At 35.5% G+C, this 25154-nt stretch overlaps 1 protein-coding gene and 1 long non-coding RNA gene across 3 annotated transcripts in view; one reads left to right on the top strand and one right to left on the bottom strand.

Moving 5' to 3' along the window:
• The window catches only part of LOC148109557 (uncharacterized), a 296308-nt gene extending 272249 nt beyond the window's left edge, over window positions 1-24059 (top strand). For both annotated transcript variants that reach the window (XR_015725457.1, XR_015725456.1), the window contains one exon: window positions 20936-24059. This is a non-coding gene — a long non-coding RNA (uncharacterized LOC148109557). The remainder of the gene's footprint in view (window positions 1-20935) is intronic.
• LOC123775905 (transmembrane protease serine 11F) overlaps window positions 18521-25154 on the bottom strand; it is a 31862-nt gene continuing 25228 nt past the window's right edge. Inside the window, exons 8-10 of the mRNA XM_045771507.2 lie at window positions 24699-24958; window positions 22578-22720; window positions 18521-18679 (exon numbers count right to left, since the gene is read on the bottom strand). Of these exons, the coding sequence (XP_045627463.2) occupies window positions 18521-18679; window positions 22578-22720; window positions 24699-24958 (562 nt within the window). The remainder of the gene's footprint in view (window positions 18680-22577; window positions 22721-24698; window positions 24959-25154) is intronic.

Raw genomic sequence — 25154 nt, 5'->3', positions numbered from 1 at the left:
CTGAGAAGATAGGGAGTGGTCCTTTCCTCAAAGATGCCCCACCTTATCTCACACAGGTTTGGGAGAAGAAAGGGTGAAATAGAACAGTAGAAGGGTGAGGCGCAGGTCACCCTGACGGCAATGATGATGATGATGGTAGCTCTCATTTATATAGCACTTTGAAGTGTTTAGAGAGCTTTAGCACACCCCATAACACTTGATCCACTCCACATCCTTGTAAGGTTCACGTGGTAAGTATGATTTGCCCATTTTTCACTTGAGGCTATAAGGATTTACCCACGAACATAAAAGTGCTAATTATTTGAGCCCACTTCAGTTCCTTGTCTTCAACTTATGAGCATTTTCCTCTGTGGAACACAGGTCCTAATCCAAAATTACTGCAGCAATGACCGAGGGGGCATGTTAGAAAAATAGAAGCTTGGGAACAGAGAGGTAAATTTTGCTGAACAGAATTGTACTAAAAAACGATTTTATTTTCAGCCCAAGTGCAAGGATCTGGAAGAACCCCAAGAATCAGAAAAGTAGTACATGGCAGCAATTAAGAGCTTCTAGTACTTCGTGAAGTAACCATGGCAACCATAGCCTTACAGTCAAGCTGGTCAGCAGACCATGTAGAAGAGGCATGCCTGAGTCACATGTCTCAAGATAGTGAGGTCACTGGCTGTCTGGGCTGTGACTTTCAGAGCAGCCCCAAAAGAGGGAGAGGACAGAAAATAGATTATTCCTGTTGGAGATGCCTAAAATCCTTTGGGGGAAGAGACAATTCACTTAGAAGTGGGACACAATAAACCATTCAATTGGGTCTGTTCTCAGAAATCTGAGTAGGAATCCAAGTCAAAGAAGTATAATAACCCCCTAGAAATTCACCTGGCATTTGTTATAAGATGTGTCTGGCATTAGGGTCATTATTAAATCCTACTAATACATTCTCAATGGCACCTTCATTGGGTTCCATTAACGATGATAACTTTTTCCATTTGTAATCTTTTATAGTTTTCATGGTTTTTATCTCAAATATCAGTACAGTGGTAAAAACAGGTCTTGTGTATGGTCTAATGACACATAGCTATTACCTAGAATTTTTATTCAGGTGTTCTGACCCCCAACCTAGTACTTCTTCCATGCTATTTGCTCTAAACTGCTATTTATTTTGAAATGGGAGTATCACAGTATTCTGGATTTTAATTTATTAGTTCTTCATAAAACAGAGAATAATTAGAGAGGGCAAGACTATTTTCCCAGAGATTTGGCATTTGAACTTGAATTGCAAGTTATGGAGGATTCCATTTGATAAACTTGAAAGGATTCGCAAATTCAGGTAGTTACTATCAAAGCAGTATTTAATTGTAGTAATTATAAAAAACAACAATGAAACTTAAAAATAAAAAAAAATTTCCCTGCCTTGTTTGTGATGTATTTTTTATGAGTGCTGAAGTATATAAGTACCCTCCATAATAAACCTATAAAATGAGGATTTGTTTTAAAAAGTAGGGCTCCTAATCTGCGTTTTCTTGAGGATGTCAACCTGGCCAAAGATAAAACAAACACCTATTCTATTAACTAAGGAGGCATTCTGCATTGTTACTCTAATGATCCCAGTCCAAAATTGCCTTCTCCCACTTCCCTATTTACATAATACCTACTCATCTTCAAGACCTTATTCAAGTGCTCTATTTGAAGTGTTCAAATTCTGCCCTGCTTAAAATTAGTTTTTTTCTTTGAGTTGTTTTCCAGATTTCGTTTGCAATATCACATATTCTTGCTGTAAGCACTAATATTTCTAAGTCAATTTCCTTAAATTTTTAAAATGAGCTCATTTTTGATATAACCAATCCCTAAGCAAAAATACCCACCAATACTGAGTTTGATATAGTAGCTTTATTTTCTCTATCATATGTTAAAATAAACCCTACCTAAAGTCATTTCATATTATTACCAGTACGAGTACTGGTCTTCTAGGTAATGCTGCTGAAATACATTGATTATACCTGTACTTAACATTTATTCAGCTTTAAATTTATATTTATTACTATTTATTGTTCTCTCAATCTTCCCCTTACCAGAAATCAGGTTTCCTTTAACCGCCTGCCATGTACCCAGTTACAAGTCTTGTCCTTGGTAGGAGTTGAATACATTCATCGTTGTTATTGTTGAAATAAAATAACATTGAGTTCATCTTATTATTACTTAGATTCTTGATTTGCAGAAGAAATATTCTCAGTATCCACTCACTATGACCCCTGAATATGAGTCTGAAATTCGATGTCTGGTTCATTTACTAAAACTGAGTATCAAGACTGCATTTAACTCAAAAATATGTCAATATCTAAGAAATTTGGAAGCTGTTTTTTCTTAGATGGCTAATAAACTGGAAAACAGCATATAGACTGTCCTGTGAATTCATGAAATAAGTAATTGTGGGTGGACTGGGCAATAGTAATTTCAGGCTACAAACTGTTCTTTCATAAGTCTATAAAATGAAATAATTATTGCACACTACTTATTCCTACAGGGACATTTAAAATATTGTACTATGCCAACATTATTCAAAAGAACTAAAAACAAAACAAAACATTGTGTTTTACTTAAATGCCACACCAGGAGGAGAACCGTTCTTTTAAAAACTTCCTTGTTTGAATAAATTTTGTCTTTTTCATTGTGTTAAGTTATTTGATAATAACCATTGATAAAAAATTAATAACTTTGCTTATAAACTTCTTGGAGCTAAGAAAATTAGATAAATCAGTTCCACACGATCTTGGCTGATTTTCATTTTTTGCTTTCATATTTTTGGATGAGATATTCACAAAATGACATGCAGAACTAGACATCATCAAAGGAAACAGTAATTTGACAACTTAAAAAAAAAGAAGAGGGGAAAAGCTAATGATCAAATCTTCTGTTTATCCATTTTTCCTAAGTAAAATGAAAGTTGAATGGCAAATTAAAGTTTATATGCTACAAATATAAAAAGGAATAGGTAGGTTAACTTATAAACATGAAAAAAAATTCAATATGCATTCTTTTTAATCTAGCAGTTTTACTTTACCATTTAAAAATGATTACTAAGTTTATACTAATGCCAGGTACTTCTAGTAACTGAGATTATAACAATGAACAAGGCTGGTACTGTGTCAAATTCATTATTGTATTTTTTGGCACCTAGAATATGGCAGGTGCTCAAGACTTTTCTCTGTTTAAATAATAGGAAGAAAGGAAGACTTGGAGAAGAATCTTAAAGAAGACTAACTAACATTTAAGATATGGGCAAGGAATGAAGTCTGAAAACCACAGAAGGAAATAAGGAGGAAAGTAAAATGTGTTATGACAATGAAAGATAGAGGATGTCCTAGAAAGGATTGATCCATAGTGTCATATGCTGTTGAGAAATCAAATACGATGAAAATTTAGGAAACCCATTGGGTTAAGCAGTAGTGAATCACTGGTGACCATGACAGAAGAAGGAACAGAATAGTGGCATTATAAACCAAATATCAGTGGATTTGAGGAAAAATTGGGAGTGAAAAGACAGAACAGCAGATATAAACTTTTTTTCCCATGAGTTTGACTATGGATGGAAAGAGAAAGATAAGTCAGCAAGGTGTATAGAATTGATGGAGGAATTTTTTTTTTTTTCCCTTGTGAATGGGACAATTTTAAGTATGCTTACAATGTTGTTAACCAGCTAACAGAGATCCTGAGGTTGGGAGGGTATCTGAAGGATCCTGGATTCTTAATTTAGGTTCCCGTATATGAAATTGCCATTTGTAGAGGTCAAAAGTGCTCATGAATTGATATTTCATATGGTTAAACCTAGTAGATTAGAGAACTTGGACACACTGTAGGCATCCTCTTAGAGTAAATGGATGTAGATACATTTCTTGGTTCGATGTCAGGAAGTTGAAGGAATTTTCATCTAATTGATCAATCACATTAGTAGAAACATGAGCAGAGAAACATGAGAAACATGAGAGGGCAGGTGGTGAGAACTGGAAATTTGAAGAGGCTGGAGCGGAGATAATCGTGGAAAATGGGAGTACAGACTAAGGGAATGTAATAGGAATGCTGGTTAGAGCTCAGTCCTCAGATGAATTGGCACCTCTTGGAAATTCGTGAATTTTCTGTAACATTCCTCAGTGGTCTGGGCAGGGGTGTCATTGTTCAAACAGTCATAGGCTTTCTAGAATTTATCTAGGTATGAATGATGAAAAACACAAGACAATAGAATTTAATGGAGTTTGGCATCATTAAAAAATTTGTTGAGGGGTGCCTGGGGGGCTCAGTCAGTTAAGTGTCTGTCTTGGGCTCAGGTCATGATCCCAGGGTCCTGGAATTGACCCTACATTACATCAGGCTCCCTGCTCGATGGGGAGGTTGCTTGTCCCTCTCCCTTTCCCCCTTTCCCCTGCTCGTGCTCTCTTGCATGCTCTCTCTCTCTCTCTCAAATAAATAAAATCTTTATAAAAAAACTGTTGAAATGATGAACATAAAGACCATAAAGAAAAACAAAAAAGTACATGTATGTGTGTGATGGGGGTGGCAACTGATGGATATGAAGAATTCACGCCTGGCTGGCCCAGTCAGTAGAGCGTGTGACTCTTGATCTCGGGATTATAAATTCAAGCCCCAAATTGGGTGTAGAGATTATTTAAAAAATAAAATCTTAAAAAAAAGAATTTACAGATTAGAAGAGCCAATGAATAAAAAAATACCCTTATGCATTAGAAGTAACTAAGACTTTAAGAACGAAGGTTAGAATAAGGATAGTTGTCCAAAGTTATGACTCAGAAAGAGTAATTCCAAGTCATGACAAAGTCTAGGGTGTAGACATGAGAGTAGTATTTGAAGAGAATATTATAGAGATGAGGAGATCAAGGAAATAAATGACTAGGATTTTGCAGATCAAGCACACGGGCACTTATGTTACCTAGAGTCAATGTAGGACTTCAAGTAGAGAAAGAGATGGGGAAGCAAGTGCCAGTCTTCAATAAAGGCGGGCATAATCATGGATCCATAAAGACAACGGTGAGGAAGGAAAAAGGACAGAGAGTAAACTGTGTGAACCTCAGAGGAACAAACCAGTTTGCAAGGGCGTTTACATGGGTGTGGAGAGCAATGGTCCCAGGTGGCATCAGGGAGTCAGGAGCACAAAGACTAAATCTTCAGTAATAAACCCTTAGATGAGGTGGTTGTAAAAAATAATGTGTCCTAAGGAAAGAACTATATTTCTGTGTTCTAGGGATATAGAGAATATGCAAGGAGAAAGTTTGGAATGTAGAGCAGTTTGTTAATCAAGGAATGCCATTCCAGAAATTGTGAAAGTGCAGAAGATAACTTATCCTAAGGAAACAATTTTGATTGTGTGCAAAATTAGCCAGAAGGATGTTCATTATTACAGTGTTGTTTACAATATGTGTGTCCATTTTCCTGAGATTGAAAAATAAAAAAAAAGAAAATGTTTAAAGATAATCTAGAATGACATTTTCCTATGAAAATATTTAACCATAGAAAAATAGATGTTTGTATCTTGTTAAGTCTTATTTTTAAAAAATACATAAAAAAGAAAATACAAATGTATATCCATGCATAATGTGTCTGTGTTCTGATAAAACTTTAATTGTTTTTTTTTAAACTTGGAATTATGCTACTTCAGAGATACTAGTCACTCCAACTCAGGTTAAGGTCCATCTGTCGTCTCATTTTTTGGTATCTTGTCCTAGTCCCACATTGACAGTGCTGAATTCCTAGAACTCAAGGCACTATTACAGAAGATGAGGGAATTCTGTCATTTAAACGACAACTTCAGTTTCCAAATTAAAAATCACCTGACAGTCTTTTTATGCCTATTGTTATAAAACACAAACTTGTTTTAATAATCAATGTGGGAAAGAACTTAAAATCCATCAATGGGTGTTACTACATGAAAAGAGACTAGGTGGTTGCTAGAGGCAGTAAGGAAGACAGGAAGAAATGAGTGAAGGTGGTCAAAAGGTACAAACTTTCAGTTATAAAATAATTAAGTCATGGAGTTGTAAAGTACAGCAAAGCAACTATATTGTATATTTGGAAGGTGCTAAGAGAGTAGATCTTAAAATTTCTCATCACGAGAAAAAAATTATAACTCTATGGTGGTGGATGTTAACTAGATTTATTGTGGTGATCATTTCATAATATAGACAAATATCAAATCATTATGCTGTATACCGGAATCTAAGGCAATATTCTATATCAATTACATCTCAATTTTTTAAAAAAAGATTAATATTTCTGTGTGAGACAAAGAGAAATGTAAAATTATTCAAAACGTCATTGGAGGAATAAGATAATCCACGGAATCTATTTCATAGTTACTCAGTTTTAGGAAAGAAAACAATGACTAAAAGTTATAAATGTATTTACACCTATTTATATCACTATATCTAAATACAGAGTGGCTTACGGGAAGAGTAAACAAAATATTTACGTGTAAAAAGGAGTCTTTGAAAGAGATATGAAATCCAGTTAAGTCAAATGAAGAAATTTCAAATAACCAATATCCAATGAGTTGTTAGTTGGAAATTAGTCCCATATACATTTGAAGAACAGTTAAACAGTTCCATTAACATATTATGTGCCAAGAATTCTACTAGGTACTAACATATACAACAAAAAATAGGTTTTCTTCATGTTGCTCACAGGTGACAAAAACTTATGAAGATTTATTTGTATATTTCAAATGGAGAAAACCCTCTGAGATTTAACTACACTGAGGCATGGATTATCAGTGGGTAGAGTAGGGACAGTTTTACAACACCGACCCCACCCATCCAAGCACACTTACCCCTTACTCTTCCTGGAAGCCTCAAAACTAAGAAAAACCAAAACCAATATGGCAAAACTCTATAAAGTAGACATAGTAATTTATCTGAATAGGGATAGAGACAATAGAATTTGTAAGGATTTTGGACTTGGAAGGGAAAATTTTGAAAATCTTGACAATAGCAAGGAATGGGAATGGAGAGGTCTAAATAGTTTCTTGGTCTGCTGATCAGAGGTAGGCCCTTTTGCTTTTCCCAGGTTTTTACTTCAGCCTGTTTTTCCTGTCTGCATCCCTTTATGTCACTTTCATTTCCTTCTTTACCTTTCTGATAGATTTCTTTTACCTTTAACCAGCTGTAATACACAATTGACATTTGCATAAGCCTTAAAAGAAACTGAATTAAAACTGTATGTTTATTCATCCCTATCCCTATGCCTCTGATGCCCAAAATAATGACTGGTACATAGTAATTTTTTTTTTTTTTTTTTTTTTTTTTTTTAAGGAAGGGACAGAGAGTGAGAAGCAGGTGGAGGGGCAAAGGGAGAAGGAGAGAGAGAATCTTAAGCAGACTTCATGCCCAGCATGGACGCTGACACGGCGCTTGATCTCAAGACCCTGAGATCATGACCTGAGCCAAAATCAAGAGTTGGACATTTAACTGACCGAGCCACCCAGGCACCCCAGTACATAGTAATTCTCGAGTAAATATAGGACTATTGAAATTAAAGAGCAAAAAAGAGAAAAAATAGGATTAATTAAATTATCTTTATCATATGGAATCACAACTTTTTTTCCATATAGAATGGAGATACTTTTAAGTAAAAATAAAAGTAATATTAATAATGATCATCCTACCTCTATTACATTCTATTTAAAAAGTAAATCCTAATGTGTGCCAGTTTTAGAAATAAGATCAATTAAGTGTGAAAAGTTGTTTTTGTTCTTTTGTGTTGCCTTTTAACAGCCTAAGCCTATTAATGTGTGGCTCTACAGTGAGCAAGAAGAAAGGGGAACATTTTGAATGACTGTAGAGAATAAAATCTCTATGATTTTGATCCAGAAATCTATGATCCAGAAATCCATGTGCACTTAATTGAGTTTTATACACAATATCCAATCATTACCAACAAAGGATATAGTGCAACTCTAGTTAAACATCATTAGAAAAGACATTTGTAATTCCCGCATTATCTTGAGTAATTTGTACTAATTTACTCATATTTGTACATAAAGAATTAATGTTCAAAATAGAGAAAAATGCAGAATGGATCAGACGGGGAGTGGGAACTAAAAAATGTCTTAAGATTTATTTTCTATAGACTTCATTCCAAATCTATTAAAATACAAAATTTTGTATAAATGAAAAGGATTATTTATTTGCTCCTACCTGCTTTTTATATTCTTATGTATAGATTGTTCTTCTATTTTTCTTTAAAGTTTTATTTTAAAAAGCAAAGGACTTCTCAAAGGACATTAAAATTCTTTTTTTTTTTTTTTTTAATGATTTTTTATTATATTATGTTAGTCACCATACAGTACATCCCCGGTTTCCGATGTAAGGCTCGATGATTCATTAGTTGTGTATAACACCCAGTGCACCATGCAATACGTGCCCTCCTTACTACCCATCACCGGTCTATCCTATTCCCCCACCCCCCTCCCCTCTGAAGTCCTCAGTTTGTTTCTCATAGTCCATAGTCTCTCATGGGGACATTAAAATTCTTGCTCATTTTTTTGAGTTTTAATGATGTTTATCAATTTCAGAATCATTGTAAAATACAATACTTCCTATACAACTTGTATGTTTCCTCTTTCTTCAATGTGTCAATCGAATGCATACTTTAGAAAGATCACGAACAGCATTATATACTGTAGAGTCTGGTAAGAGTGAGAAAACACTTTCTTCCTTGCCACATCCTTCCACTCTTACATATTTACACAATGTTACCTCAGGCTCTCTGTTTTCCCTTCCTCTCTCTGTGATTATCTTATTTTCACGTTAAAATTTCCAATTAAAATCCAATTTGTTAAACTTTTCAAATCCTAAATATGAAATCGTTAGCACAGTTTCCTGAAATAAAAAGCATTAACATCACTACTACTATGTTATTATTTCCTTGAACAGTAAAGAAAAAAAAAGCTATTAAATTCCCAATTCATGATAGTGTTCAGAATTAGAAACCACAGCCTGAAACAACTCTTTCAAACATGAAATCAGGTTAAACTTACTGATACATCATACACTGCTGCGAATACGGACTCCTCCACCTCCGTGTTGCTTGTGCTTTCTCGTCAAATGAGTAGCATCCTGGGCATTCCGTCAGATTTGTAAGCTGACTAAAGAAAGAATGCTTAAGGATTTAGAATAAACTAGTTTAACAAGTTGGGATGGGTAAATTTTAACCAATAGTAGGGTTTGAAGTGAAGAATCACTTGATAAATCTTTGTTGCAGGAAGGATGAATTTCCTGGTTCTGGCTAATGAAAATAAATGAGAAATAATATGTGTTCAAAACCTAAGCAACACCCTTGAGAGCTTGGTTTTGTCTTTCAAGAGGTATCACTTTTTGTTCTGAGTCACTACAAGTCTCATCTTCAGGTCCTGCCATTCATCTTGAAAGGCAAGCGTGCACCAAGATCAGAGGTTTCCATAGAACATTTGGTAGCCTTTGACTACTTCCTCGTAGTGCAATAGTGCAGGTACTACTATGTCTGGCCCAGTAGTTCATTTTGTGTGCTCTAAAGGAGAAGCCAGCTTTAAGATAGGAAAATGAAAATATATTTGTGCCAACTGCCATGTTAAAGGGCTTCACCAGCTGATTAGCTTCTCCCCATATACTCTCCTTTGTAGCTACAGAGGCATCTACCTTCTTGGACTTTGAGTTTTCTTTTCTTTCTATCCAGTCCATTTTTTCCCATTGTGTCTTTGCCCACACACCTAAAATTTCCTTTCCCTTCTTTTTAGCACAGTTCTCAATTCAAAATTCACCTGGCTGTAAGATTCAAGTAATTTAACTAGAATCTGTCTAGATAGAGTCCATAGACTTTGAAAGCCTACATTCTAAGATGACTCCTCTAGGATGATATCCTCTGATTTCTCTGGCTATCACACTATCTGAATAACTCCTGACCCATACTTTCCCTTCAGGCAGGCACCTCGTTTTAGTTTTGCTTATTTTCAGGTCTATAGATCCATTTCTCATGTTGGAGAGTGAAAGATTTGAGGCCAGAAACTTTGATGTCTTTGAATGAATGCACTTACCAGAACCTGTGCAAACACTTTGACATTCAGTACTTGCTAATTCTGTCTTTTAGTCAATTTGACAATCCACATTCACTCATATCTCCATCCCTTTTTTACTTTGAAAATTTTTTTTTGGCAAAACAGGAACATATGATAATTACAATCAATAAATGAAATACAGACAAATTGTTCAAATTAGCAAATAAATAAAAGTTCTTTATCTTTGTCAATTTTTCTATTAATGTGTAACAAATTACTATAAACTTTGCCACTTAAAACAACAGCCACTTATTATGTATTTTTATTCTGCACGCCAGAAGTCCAGGCAAGCTCAACTTTTTTCTCTGCCTACTATATCAAAGGCTGAAAGCAAGGTGTGCACTCAGCTGGATTCCTTTGTGGAGGCTATGGTGAGAAATCATGCCCCAGCTCATTCAGGCTATTGGCAGAATTAAGTTCCTTGCAGAAAGACTAAGTTCCCTGTTTCTTTGCTGCCTGTCAGCTGGGGCTGCCCTGCTTCTAGAGGCTACCTGCAGTCTCTGAAGATGGTTTTTCCATCTTCAAGCCAGCAACAGTGCATCTTCTCACATTTAGAATCTCTGTCTCTTCTGCTATCAGGAAGAGAAAATTCTCTACTTCTAAAGGATTAGATTAGCCCTATCTGGAAAATCTCCTTTTTTATTAATTCCAAGTCAACTGATTAGTAACCTTAATCGTATCTACAAAATTCCTTTTGCCAAGTAATGTAACATTATCATCATGATATCTCATCTTATTCACAATCAGATTAGGGCAGAAGATCTTGGACGACCATTTTAGAAGTTTGCCTATCACAACAGTAAAAGAAAATATTGTTCTCTATCTTTTAAACTATATGGTTAATAATGTTAGTAGATTTTAGTGAAAATTTAACATCAGATACTCTGGGAATATGGTCAGTTGGTACAACAGTTTCAGAAAGCAAACTTGCTAAAATGATAAGGAGGGAAAAGCTTCCAGGCAAAACGATTCATTTGTGTATGCAATATCACAGTGTATTTAAAGCACTGGAAATACCTTTTTAAAAACTAAAGGGAAGAAACCAAGATGAGAGATTGAAATGGAAAATAGGAAGAGGATAATCATGAATTCTTTTACATCAAGAAAATGGATTTTGTTTTTACCCCATAGGTCAAGGCTCTTAATTTCTTTTTATACCATGTCCATCTCTGGCTGTCTGGTGAAGACTGTGGATCCCTTCCCATAATATTTTTAGATGCATAAAATAGAATACACAGAATTATAGAGAAACCATATATAGCAAGTTTTTATTGAAATTTTTAAAAATTTGGATAGAGTAATAAATATGCTTTTCTATTAACATATTTAATCACAGGATATAGCAATGTTGAATAACATAATTTCAAAGTTGTGATGAGCATAGACATATTTTGATATATATGTAATAACTGTTAAATGAAATAAAAATGTCTATAATCTCTCTTGGTGACAAAGTCATTGATATAGCTTATGTTACTATTTTTATTTTTGTTTTTTGGAAGTTTTTTTTGCCTATTTTATAATAGAAAGAAATAATAAATTTCTGTTCAAAGTTAGTCAAAATAAAGTTAAGATTTTTTTTTTCTATCCAAGTTTTGAGTCTCCGACCATACCACCCTGAACGCACCTGATCTCATCTATCCAAGTTTTGGGCTCTGTATTAAGTATCTCTGCTGTAGTAGATGGAGAAATTAAACGTATTTGAAACAGAAGTGCAGGAGAACGGACTAGAGGACATCAAGATTGAAAAAGGAAGATCATTTTGAGGTTCTTCCAAAAATCCAGACAGGAGATGATGGAAGTGGAATAGAAGTTAGAGTCGTTTGGATTTATGATTTCAAAGCATTGATGCTAGGTGTGGATCATCCACTTGATTGTTGAACTTGACCACAATGAAGACAGGGGTGATAGAGAGAGGTCTATTTTGAGCAGATACCTAGTACCTCGATAAATGTGGGGCATGGTCAAGGAGTTGGCAGTAGTTAGCAGGGGCAACGTGTGGTATAGCTAGAGGCATGACCCTATATACTAAAAATACTACATGTTTTTATACTAGTGTGTAGCAGTAATTGTTGGAAGACTATACAAGTATTTGGAAGATTTTAGTTACGTGTTGGAAGAATTTTGACTCAGTATTATAGTTAGAGAAAAAGAGTAATCTCTTGAGAGGCTTACCGTGAAAGGATGTGTTCGATAGGGACATACAGACTTTAGTAAGATGGTGGGGGAGCATTCTGTGAAGAGGTTTAAGGTCTAGGAACATCTTACAAAAAGAAGCAAGGACTCAGTAGAACCAGCTGAGAAAGAGGGTAGTGGAGAGATGTTAAGCCAGGAGGGAAGACAGAGCAGTATGAGGAGAAAGAGAAGAAACCACAGGCATGATGGGTAAGAAGCAAAGGTGGAAAGGATGGGTGATAACAGTGCTCTTCGTTCCGTGCAGTGTTAGAGGGTTCATGGAGGATGTCTTACTTTATAATTCATGACCCTGGTATAAACTTTAGTTGATAGCGGGATAACCTGTCTTTCTGGGCAAGGTTTGTGTAGTGTAACTATTTGATGTAGCAGCTCAAAGGTAGCCATTTAAAAAAATGATGATCATACCAAACCACATAGTCATTTAAAAATACATAATATAATCTCAGATGAAAAAAGACATAATTTTATATATGCTGTATGTCAATGTTGTAAGATATATGTTAATATATACAAGGATTGGAAGATTAAGAAAAAGTAGAAATAGTCAAGCTGATACAATTGTGTGCCCTCTATCTCTCAAAAAGTATTGGTTATAATATTCCTGTAGTATTTTTTTTAAGGGAATAAATCCATCGTCCATTTCCTTTACTTTAACAACTACTTTTATTCAGTAGTCCAACTGTTTTCTTTTCTCCAAAACTTCTATCAAGTTGCTGGTGCTTAATATTTGTCTTTCCAAAGGTTTCTTTTTTACTTTCAGATTCTACTGATCTATCCTCTCCATGTTTACATTCTCCTTTTCTTCATGGCATTTCAGCCTGTTCATTCAGCTTCCTAATTCTCTTTCCCTAAGGATTATCACTTACAGGACAAACACTAGTGGATTAAATACTTATCCCAAGAATTCAGTAATCTCCACGTAGATCTAAACAGGAAAATACATGTTTAAGGTTTAACAAAAGGTGTTTGTTTTGAATACTGAGAAAGATTTCCAAGGTGAAGTAAGCATTGCTAATAGAGTCATTCAAAATAGGGTCGGGAAGACCCTGAGAAAGCAGGCCTATGCATGCTTCCTCTTTCTATTTTTGGAACACCATGGATTTTTTTTTACTTTTGTCAACTACAACTTGTCAATTGCACCCGGACCACTTTCTGGAACACATCCTTCTACTTTGTACTAAAACAGAAATAATGTAACATCTGTTAGCTAAATAGTCAATAAGTGTGTTACATGGTTTAACTCTGTCAGCATAATTCCTTCAAAACAAGTTATGTAACTTTGTGGGTTTTGCCTTTGTAACCGCACGCTCCTGCTTGCAATCTGGAGCACACTTTCAATTTCTGTCCGCTGTTTCTCTCGGGTTGCATTCCCTAAGACCCCAAATAAACAATTTTGGTTGCTTTACAAACTCTTCTTGGTCGACAATACAGAGGGTGAAAGGTGGTGATTAAAACCATTAGGAAGGCAGTCCGATGCATTTATGAAATTTCTCTTCCTGGAAACATTTGAAAGGGGGGGCATCTGATCATTTTTTACAGAGAATATCTAGGTTTTGGGGGTGGAAAGAGAAGAAAATCTGACAGGATGATCTCCTTATCTATGAAACTACATTTTAAAATAAAAGGTGGACATAGATTCTGACAATGGAACAAAATGTATAAACATGGAACTTCACAGGAAAGCTGACAACTGGTTAACATTCTCTTTATTGCATAGCTTTGTTACGTAAAGAACTTTTAATAATCCAGAATAAAGACTAAAATATTACAAAGCAGAGTTTCTAAAATACACTTTGTTAAATTCTTACTTTGGACTAATTTTTATATTTTCACAGTCAACTACGTAATAACTTTTAAAATGTTCCCAGTAGAAAAAAAAATGTTCCCAAAAGATTGATTTTAGAGTTCTCTAACATATTATAGTATAATATGCTTTGGATTATAATCATTCTTATTTTTTTAGATTTTATTTGTTTATTTATTTATTTGAGAGAGAGAGAGAGAGTACGCAAGAGGGGGGAGGGAGAGGGACAAGCCGACTGTTCTGAGTGTGGAGCCCAAAGGGAGAATTGATCATGACCTGAGCTGAAATCATGAGCCACCCAGGTGCCCCTGGATTATAGTCATTCTTAGTGCTATCAAGTGAAAAACAATTTCATTTGCTTATTTTTCTTTTTGCAATAAATTAATATTAAAAATAATATACAGGAATTGAATGATATATTATTTAGAAAATGCTAAATATAATTTCAATAAAACAATAGTATTTGCAAAATATACAAAGCAACAGTATTGATAAATGAAAATGGTAACACTGTATAAAAACTTAAGGGACAATCTTAGGGCAAGTTTGGCATCAACTGTGCTAATATCAGTACCCAGTAATATACTTTGCTCTTTTCAAACAGGTTTTAAACATTCTCTGACTTTTGGATGTTATTATTCAACAGGAAAGTTTCATAAACGTCATGAGGTAGATAGATTAATGTTTCATTTCACAGACTGAAGGCGGTAGGAAGCAAAGTTTTATTTCTTTTTTTAATTGTATGACATGATTGCAGTGCTCTCATTTCTTATTAGCTATAGTTAAAACTTTAAGGCAAGGAAAATATTGAAACCCGTAAAGGAATGTTTATTGTAAGTATTTACAAAAACAGCTTAATCAAAAATTTTAATTTCCTGCATTTTAGTGGGCTTTCTGTAGTTTTATCTGTTTATAAAACATTTTCTAATGCGACAATAAAAAGAGCAAAGAGAAAAACGGACATTTGTTTTAGTAGAATTCAAAATCTTTTGCTGCTCTTCATTTAAAAATAGTACAGATTTGTAATTTATACCATATTAAGGCTTTAAATTACTGCAATTTAACTAGCTCTGCAGGTTTGCCTCATTAAAATTATCCCCAAGCATAGTTGGATATACTTTAAAGTGGTGTTGTAATTGTAAAACTGTTTTGGTCCAGTGATACTTTGCTGAAAACCATGTGAATTTAACTTACCTCACTTTTTTTTTTTCCAAAGAAAAACATTGGATTGGCAACAATGTAATTCCAGTGACTTCTAGAACTGCAATGTTCCTGGCTAGTGACACCTACATAACAGATGAGAATAGTGGGGAGAAGACTAGACCAGCAAAAGCTGATTTTTCATTTTCATGACTGCATGCAGGGGTGCCTTAGACATATCCCCTCTCCCTCACCCAAACACATTAACAAAGTGACAGATTTATTCAGTTGAAAAGGGTAGATTCCCATTAATATACTTTTGCCCTTACTGTTGTTGAATTATGAATTTTACTGAGAGATAGTTAAACATTGCAAAAATTTTGGTCCACTCTTGCTCTAAGATTAAAAACTAACACTTTAGTTCTCATGGCACCCCAATTCCATCAGGGTTCTACAGAGGATTATGTGCTGTATTGTTTACTGTCAGTGTAATGGATTTGACCTGTCTTTTAAAACAATGCATCAAACAAATTGTAGTTTTTTGTGGTGGTGTTTTTTTGTTGTTAAAGGTGCGACTATTACTATAACATTTACAACACAGGAGGCAAAACCAGGTTTGCTTTTTTTTTTTAACCACAATGTTTTTGCAAAATTCACAAGGCGATACTATTGATAAACAAAAGTGTCAACACTGTAAGAAAAAAAAAGCCCTTTTTTACAATCTAAATGTATTTGCACCATCATCTGTACTGATAACAGTTTACAATAATACACTTTGCATTTTTTAGTAGGCTTTCAACGTTCTTTGACTTTTCAACTTATCATTCAACAGGAAAGCCTCACCACAATGCCATGAGGTAGATGATTCAGTGTCCCATTTGGTAGATGGAAAACATGAGGTAAAAGGTATTGCATGATTCCTATAACACCACTCAACAGGTCAGATATCAAACTAAAAATGGGTCATATAAATCCTGTTTTTAAACTCTACTTTTCCATTTCTTAGATTTACTTTCGTATTTATTCTTCTCATTTGTGTTAAAATGTCATTGAATTTAACTGAATTGAGCATTGAATTATTTAAATCAGTGTAGTTTCACAGATACTTATATGCAAAAAAGCTATCAGTCTTATGAAATGTAAATATAGTTACACAAAAGCACATATTCATTGTTATAGAACTTACGTAGTAGAAATTTACTTATTTTGTGGACAGATTTGTTTTCCTGTTTCTACCAAAGACTGTGTTTAGCTTTAATATAAACACGTCTGTCTTCAATCAAACACGTCTTACACTTGCTAAATATTCTCCAGAAAGCTTTGGATGTTTCTCTGCATACAGAAGGAAGTGTAAACATTTAAGTTTTTACTCTACTTTTTCTATTGATATTTAGTTATTAGTAGTCACCAACTCAGAAATTTGGTGACATTTTCTTTTTAAAAGGAATGTGTACATGGATGCATTTTGTGTTCATTATATCTTAATATTAAGATGTAAATAATAACTGGGAAAATTTTTAAGTTATATTTATCTTGTTTACATATATTACGGCTAAACCCATGTACATATAAAGTAACAAAACTTTGTCATTAAAGAAACAAAGGCTAGATCTTTCTCTGATAAATCAGAACAAACCTAGCACTTGAGGTCTCACATCTGCGCCCTGAAGATGCATGCTGCTACATCGCTGAAGTCACAGACCTGGTGACAGAGGACCGTCCACCTGCAAGCTGTGTCTCCGAGCAGACACAGTCCCAAATAGATTGAGATATAAAAAATGATTTTGAAAATCTAGGAGATCACTTAGGGTTTTTTTTTTTTTTTTTTTTTACAGGGTAATTTAAGCATTCTGAAATCAATTACATGAATTTAAAGAAGGAATATTTTTTTAAAAGTATATTGTTTTATTGAGTCCAAGGCACATTCATAATAATTCATAATAGCTAGTCCATATTGAGATACTGTGTGCAGACACTGTTCCAAGTGCTTTACTTTTATTAATGCATTTAATCCTCATAACAACCTTATGAGGTAGGTACTATTTTTATTTCTATTGTGGAGATGAAAGTACTAATGCACAGAGATGTTAAGAAACCTGTGCAAGGACACACAGTTCACATGTGGCAGAGCCAACATTTAAACTTGGGCAGCCTGGTTCCAAAGCCTATGCACTCCACCACTAGACTCTGGGCTGTATTTAAGCCCCAAAGTCATTGACTCCTTTGACACATTAAGTTAATTTATCTTAAAGCTCACGGAAGCATTCCTTTCCTCCGCATACAGGAAACATCCACACAGTGCTTAACGTATGTGAGGTACTGTTCCAAGTGCTTATACAAATCAATTCTCCCAACCTGATAGATAGCTGACCTGTCAGAGAGCTGAAGACTTACAAAAGCAGCAGCTACCATCTGCTGATGTAGATATTTCTAGATAAATAATTGGATAGCTCATTCTACCAAAGATCTGAGGAGTGTTTTCCCTGCTATTAATCTTTTGAAAGCAGCTCTGCTAGCCTATGTCCCATCAGTTCTTTTTATCTTCCTTGTAAACATGGAAAAATGCTCCCAAGATTCTTCTTTTTTCTTCTTTCCGGCTTAACTTCAATAGATATATAGGCGGCAAGATGCTGTTAAAGAATAAATCAGAAATGCTTCTTATACAATATGCTTCAATACTATGCATCCTGAAGCTAGTTCTTGTGTGTATAACAATATTAACAGTAAGTTCAGATACACTCAAACATGTTTTAAATGGCACCTCTTCTTGTTAATGATAGTCCTTTGTATTATTACTTACAAACCCAGGTTGGAGTTTAAGTTATATTGTAAATCCATGCTTCTCCATTCTAGCCATTGAATGTGCAGCCATCAGTCCTAGAATGCTGAGGCTCTGAATTCTCAGGGAATGATATTTTTGCATCAAGAGTTACAGGTGCTCCAGGTTATAACACAGTAAGCTTTCGGCAGCCCTAGCAGCTCCTCATATCCTGTAAAAAATGATGTTCCTTGTCTTCCATTGGGGGAAGCCATTTATAAATACTCATCTTATTAATAAGTTTCTCTTGTGAGTGAGGAGTTGGTGTTACTACCATTTGCTGTGTCTTCCTCCCTCAGGGTAGAGAAAGAGTTCAGTTATTTGTATGCAAAGATACCTTGTGATATTAGATTGGTCTGAGTCAGAGGATTTCTTGACATCCAGAAAAAGCACTGATCCAAACCACAGGACTATAAATAACATACAACATGCAGGCATTTCAGCTTCGTGTGCCATGGATATAGTTCATGGACAATTCACACTAGATACCAGTCTTTGAGGCAATCCATTCTCGATACTGAGTCACTCTGGTGTAGACTCCAGGTTTTTTGGGAAGAGCACATGATTGTCCCCAACTGACTATACCAACTAAGTACCAGATGTCATGATTATCATAAACCAGTGGTCCTCCAGAATCGCCCTTGAGAAAAAAACAAAAATATATTTAAAATTATTAACTCTAATTTAATTTAAGAGAAAGGTCATTGCAATCATCTCCCTTCCACAGGAAAAAAAAAAAAAAAAAAGGAAATTGGTACATGGAATAGGCAGCCAGACTAGAGATAGATTATATAATGCTTCTTTGAATTGAGTTAAAATTTTGTCCTAAACATTAAAGTGCCTTGTTTTCTAGAAAGGCTAAACCTCATTCACATGGAATGGTTACATTATTTCTGGTTCAACATCCTTGGATTTTTTTTTTGTTAGTTTGATTAGACACTTCGTGCATGGTTTAGTATGTATATAAAATATTAAATACAAAGGTAGTGTTTGCAAGCATAGGGGGAAAGTTTTGATGATCTCTGAATATTGTTAGCTAGACTCTATATTATAGATCGATTCTTGTTTCCTTGTCTTTCATGCATCTAATTCTAATTTAAGCTTGCTTGCTCACTTTTATATAAACCCCCTTAAATCTGTTTTGGAACACAGACAGTTAAGTAAATAAACAGATATAGATGTAGAGGTTGAAAGTGTGGTGTGGTAGGTGAAGTGCTAAGTTTCAGGACTAGCTCTATTAATTATTAGCTGTGTGACTTAGGGTAATATACTTAACTTCTCTGTGCCTCTTCTGCCTCATTCATTTATTCCTTTATCAACTACTTATTGAGTTCCAACTATGTGTCCCAGACATTTTGATGGGCATTCAGAATTCAATGATGACTGGAAGTGAATGGTCCCTGTGCTCATAAACTTGAAGTTTAGGTTATAAAATCAATATTAAATAAGCCCATGAATAAATGCAAAGTGACAACTATGGTAAGTGCTATAGAAATATACAGAGGGGAATGTGACAGGTTAGGAAGGTCAGGAAAGTTTTTCCTGATGGGATGTAATTGAGCTGATATCTAAAGGATTTAGCCATGAAAAGGCAGGTGGGGATATACCATGTTCTAGGCAGAAGGAATGGCCCTGCAAATGCTCTGTGGCATGTAGGAATCTGGCATATGCGAAAGTCTGGGAAAAAAAAAAAAAAGAACACTGAAGAGAAGACAGGAAAGGGGCAAATGGTGTGTGATGAGGCTGGAGAGGTCAGGGGAACTAGCCCTTGAGGAACCCTGTGGGTCTTTCTTAGAAGTTACATTTTCTATCTTAAGACTGAAGGTAAGCCACTGAAGTGTTTTAAGGAGTTTGACATGATCAGGTTAGCATCTTGTTAGAAATCATCCTGGCTTTCATTTGACTAATGCAGTAAAGGAGCATAAGGGTGAATGTAAGGGAACTAGCAAGATAACTAATTCCTCCAGACTGGGGCGGGGGGGGTGGGGGTCGGTAAGGAAAAAGTGGGGAAAGGGAAGCAAGAGATGACAGAGATATTTACGGAGGTAAAAATCTATGGGATTAGGTAATTAATTGGGTAAGGGGTGGGGAAAGAAACAGAATGAAAGGATATGCTGTTCATAGAGACAAAGAAAGAGGATCAGGTGGGGAGGGCAGAAGGGCAGAATCAGGTGTAACATTTTGAATTTGAGATGTCTTTGAATCATCCAAGGGGAGTTGTCAAGTAGGAGTTAAATATGTAAGTCTGGAGATCAAAGGGGAGTATAGGACTAAAAGTATGAATTCATGAATCATCTGCCAAAGGATTGCATTTGAAGCTAAGGAAGAAAATCACATCTTTGAGGGAGAAAGTATAGGGTAAAAAGAGGGGCAGTCGCAGAACAGATCAACATTTAATGGCTAGGATTAAGAGAATGAACCTGAAAAGGAAGGAAAGAGGGAAGAAGCAGAGATGTAAGATGAAAATCATTACAAGCCAAGGAAGACAAGAGAGGGAGTGGTAAGCATTATTAAATGGTGCTAAGAAGTGGGAAAAAGAAAAAAGAAAAAAGAAAAAGAAAAAAAAGAATAGTACAAAAATATATTTATTGGAGGTCATTGGGGGCATCAGTGGAAACCTCAGGAAGAGCTATTTTGATGAAGTGATAGGGCAGAAACCATATTGAAATGGTTCGAAGGGAGGTGAGAAAATTGAGACAATGGGAATGGACATTTCCCCAAATATTTCATAGTAAAGAGATAAGATGTGGTGCTAGCTGGAGGCATTATGGGTCAACAAAGAGTTGGGTTCCCCCCCCCCCAACTTGAGAGAGATGAATAGAAAACGATCTAGTTACAAAATAAATGTTAACTATGAAAAGAGAGGAAATAATGCTAATGTAAACTTCCCCAAAAGGCCAAGAAGAACCTGAGCAGAGAAAGGATCGGCCTTAGAGAAGAGGAGACTTTTCTGCTGTGACCTAAGCTGAAGGTGGATGAAATGGGTTCAGATGAAGGTAGGTCTGCATGCTTGATAGCGGGAAGATGAGGAAATTCTCTACTTATGACTTCTGTTTTTCTTTGAAAACTGGAAAACAAAATCATCAGTTGAGAACAAAAAGGTATAAAAAACACAGAAGTTAAGGAAAGTGGAAAATGTTGGGAAAATTCAGAGAAAGGTGGATTTGGAAAAAACAAACAAGAGTAGTAGGACTGTCGCTTTTGTTATCTAGAAACTATAGTGGAACCAATGTGCTCTGTTGTATTTTTTCCAGGAGAATTCATAGGTGCAGGCAGAGAGAGATTAGATAATTGAGAGAGAGAGAGAGGTTAGATAATTGAGTTCTTCCAGCTTTGGGACTTTGTCAGATGGAAACACTGAAGAGAGATCAACAAGAGAACTTGGGATATTAGCAAAAGTGTTCAGAAAATGATTAATAGTGAAATCTAAGTTGGACAAGTTGACAGTGGAAAAAAGGATTAACGGAATGTGATAAAGCAGAGAAGCAATAGTCTGTAGGTCCTTATGAAGTTGAAGAAAAGTGATATTTTATTCAGCCAACAAATACTTGTGCCAGGCACTGTGTTAGGTGTTGGTAATACAGTAGTAAATCAAATAGACCCCCCAAAATCTGTGCCTTCATGAAGTTTATATTCTAGTTTAGTGGGAGAGACAGACAATAAACCATCTAAATAAAACACATTCTATACTGGATGGTGATAAAAGCTAAAGGGCAAAATAAAACAAAGAAAGGACACAATCTACACATGCGTGGCCGTGTATGTTTGGGGGTGAGGACTGGTAGGTTGGGGTGTAACATAGAGAGTGTGGCCTAGGGAGCAGGAATAGCTTGAAATGAGGGCAGGAACAATTGAAGATAGTTGTTAAACAGGAAGATTTGGGAAATTAGTATTTTTAGAGACAGAACAATTTTTGGTGACAAGGCTCAAGATGTGGCCCTAGAAATGATGACTGAGAAGTGAAGATCACTGGGGGTTCGGAGGTCGAGGAACTAAGAGTCCAGCATTTCAATGAGTCAGTGTTAGTTCTGCAGGCTTGAGATGGAGAGGAAACCTGTTTCAGATGTCAAGGTCACTGAAGAGTGAGAGGGACAAAGAGAGACGTGGAGGCCAGGGGATGAAAACAAGATGCATGAGAGATGATGCCAAAGCTGAAGAGAATGGTCTTCAGAAGGCAGGTTTCTCTGTCTTTTGTTTCCAATTTTGTTTAAGAAAATAAAAGAACAGAAACGTAATTGTTTGAACCAGAAATAGGGAGCAATAGACTTTAATCTCCTAATTCGTAAAATAGGCATAATAATAGTACCTCTTCAATTTCAGTGTATTACATGATATAACATGTAAAACTTGCTTAGCACTTGGCTTGGTGTACAGTAAACACTCAATACAAGAATTTTTAATATTATGATTATTAAATAAACTGAATTCTTGGTGAATTAGATGATTTTTTTTTCTTTCCCAGGGGAAATATATGCCAAATTTAGAAATAGCTAATGGAAATTTTCCTTTCAAAGTTTTGACCTTGACTTTGGACTTACCTTACATGCATCTACTTTTCCTTCCATGAATCCAGCACACAGCATTCCTGAAGTTATCAGGCCATCATATACATCCTTCCTATTACACACATCAGTGCTTATGGTTTCCACCCTGGCTTGCCGAAGCTTATTTTGTGTGGGTCCTATTACACAAACATACACATACAAACAAATAATGTGTTCTTTCAATACAACTGTATCTAACACATGGAAAACACATATGTTGTATATTCCTAGGAAAAAACCACAAAAGAAAAGTTACTTTATTAACATTAATTATAATTAATTATTGCCTAATTTATATCTGTATCATAAATACCCAAATGCAAGGAAATATAAACATACATACCCCAATATTACATCATATTTGTGAATCTTCAAGTTATTAGAACCCTTACAACTATATGTAATAGTGTGTGTGTATACACTTTTTTTTCATGAGAAGAGAGTTCATCACACTCATCTTGACCAACTGGTACCCTTTTCTGTGTAAGGAAATCAATGCTCAGGGAAGTATATTTATTTTCTGAAAGATATTCAAGCAGAAATCAGTACGTGAGCTGCACAGCACCATTTGCTCTATTCTATTCTGTAGTGCGTTACTTAACATGGAAAACAGAACTAATGCCCAAGATATGCCAGCAATCTGGTGCTATTCCGGAGCAAGGCTGGAGGATAGGAGAAGGAAAGGAAGTATTTTAGGACTCCAGATTGAAACTGGTGGTGAGTAGTCCTAATCTAGTGATAAGGGCAGAGAACACGAAAGGAGCCTTACAACAACATTGCAAAAAGTCCAGTTGGATATGCATGGGGCATTTGGGAAATTTTACATGTAACAGAGTTCTGTCAAGTAAGGAAAAGCCAGGGGCACCTGGGTGGCTCAGTTGGTTAAGCATCTGCCTTCAGCTCAAGTCATGATCTCAGGGTCCTGGGATTCAGCTCTGCATCTGGCTCCTTGCTCAGCAGGGAGTCTGCTGCTCTCTCTCCCTCTGTCCCTACCCCTGCTTGTGCTCTCTCTCAGATAAATAAGATCTTTAAAAAAAAGAAATGGAAAGAAAAAAAAGGCCTGATAAAGATATATTAGCATTTGTCTCTTACTTTCTTCAGGATGATCTTTGATAGAACCTTAAACATTTCTTATTTCCCACTTTAAAACATTCAATTAATTCTCTCTTTAGAATGGAATGAGCTAATACTTAGAAATCTTAAGTTCTGTTCTTCAATTTATAGAACTGGTATCTTTCAGCCACCCAAGAGGTGAGAAAGATGAAAAGAAATATATGTTAAATTAACTAACCAAATGAAAATTCTCAAAACTTTCACAAAACACTTAACACGTTTATAATCATCAGAAATCCTCATTAAAATGAGAAAGCATTTAGACAAAAAAAGAGAAAAGAAAGAAAGAAAGAAAGAAAGAAAGAAAGAAAGAAAGAAAGAAAGAAAGAAAGAAAGAAAGAAAGAAAGAAAGAAAGAAAGAAAGAGAGAAAAGAAAAAGAAAAAAGCCATCATTGGGGTGCCTGGGTGGCTCATTTGGTTAAGCTTCTGACTCTTGGTTTCAGCTCAGGTCATGGTCTTAGGGTCGTGACGCAGAGCCCTGTGTTGGGCTCTGCGCTCAGTGTGGAATCTAAGATTCTCTCCCTCTCCTTCTCCCTCTCCCCCAGCCCCACCCCCCACTTGCATGTGTGCGCACTCTCTCTCTCTCTCTCTCTCTCTAAAATAAATAAATAAATGAATAAAATCTTTTTTAAAAAGCTATCATTAAGATTGTGATCTTAAGTATAGGAGTTTCTACATCTGGGAAATGTACAATTTAGAATCATTTACTCCCTGGTAGCCCCATAGTATTTTGTCCCTTCTTGTATCATCTAAAACAGCCTGTTCTTTGCTTCTCTCTTAGCCTCTCCCCTTTCTCACCACTGCTCCAATTAATTGTGAACTCAAAGAAAGGGACCTGATTCCTTTTACTTTTTTAACCCACAGCTTTCAGTTCTGCTCTGGGCCATACCTATTGGAGGCATCGACATTATTTTTACGAATATCTTGAAAAGGGATTACCTAGGACAGCTCATTAGAGCTCAAGACAAATTTGTACTAAGTATATTAGGTTGAACTACTCACCATCATCTACAATGGACCCGAAACCTGTGACAAATACACTTGTCTTAGGTGGCAACTTTATAGATGAATCTGGAAGGCAAACTCTCTGGACTATATTTGAAAACTCAACTCGAGTAGTAAGCTGAGCCAAAGCAATGTCATTTTCATTTGTTTCTCTGTGGTAGTTTTCATGAACAATAATCTTCCCCAGGCTTCGTTGCACTGCAGGTGGTGTTATCGTTGTACCAAAGGTAGCAATCCATTGATTTGGGTCTTTATTTCTGCAAAAAAATTAAAGGCTAAGGTTTGTGACATTTAACTGCATCCTTTAAAAGAGATTGAGATTGAATTTCTCCCAACTATTGGGATTATGCTTCTGAAAAATCTCTCTGGCGGGAGACTTTACACTTGTTGGCCTTATAACAAAGCTTAAAATATTTATGAGACAAATGAGTGCATGAAGCCCCTTAAAAATAT

Source organism: Ursus americanus, chromosome 8 (assembly GCF_024610735.1).
Source record: "Ursus americanus isolate L20-20 chromosome 8, mUrsAme1.1.p, whole genome shotgun sequence".
Lineage (NCBI taxonomy): Eukaryota > Metazoa > Chordata > Mammalia > Carnivora > Ursidae > Ursus > Ursus americanus.
Note: the sequence above shows the minus strand (reverse complement) of the source record. Positions and strands in the feature narration are given on the sequence as shown.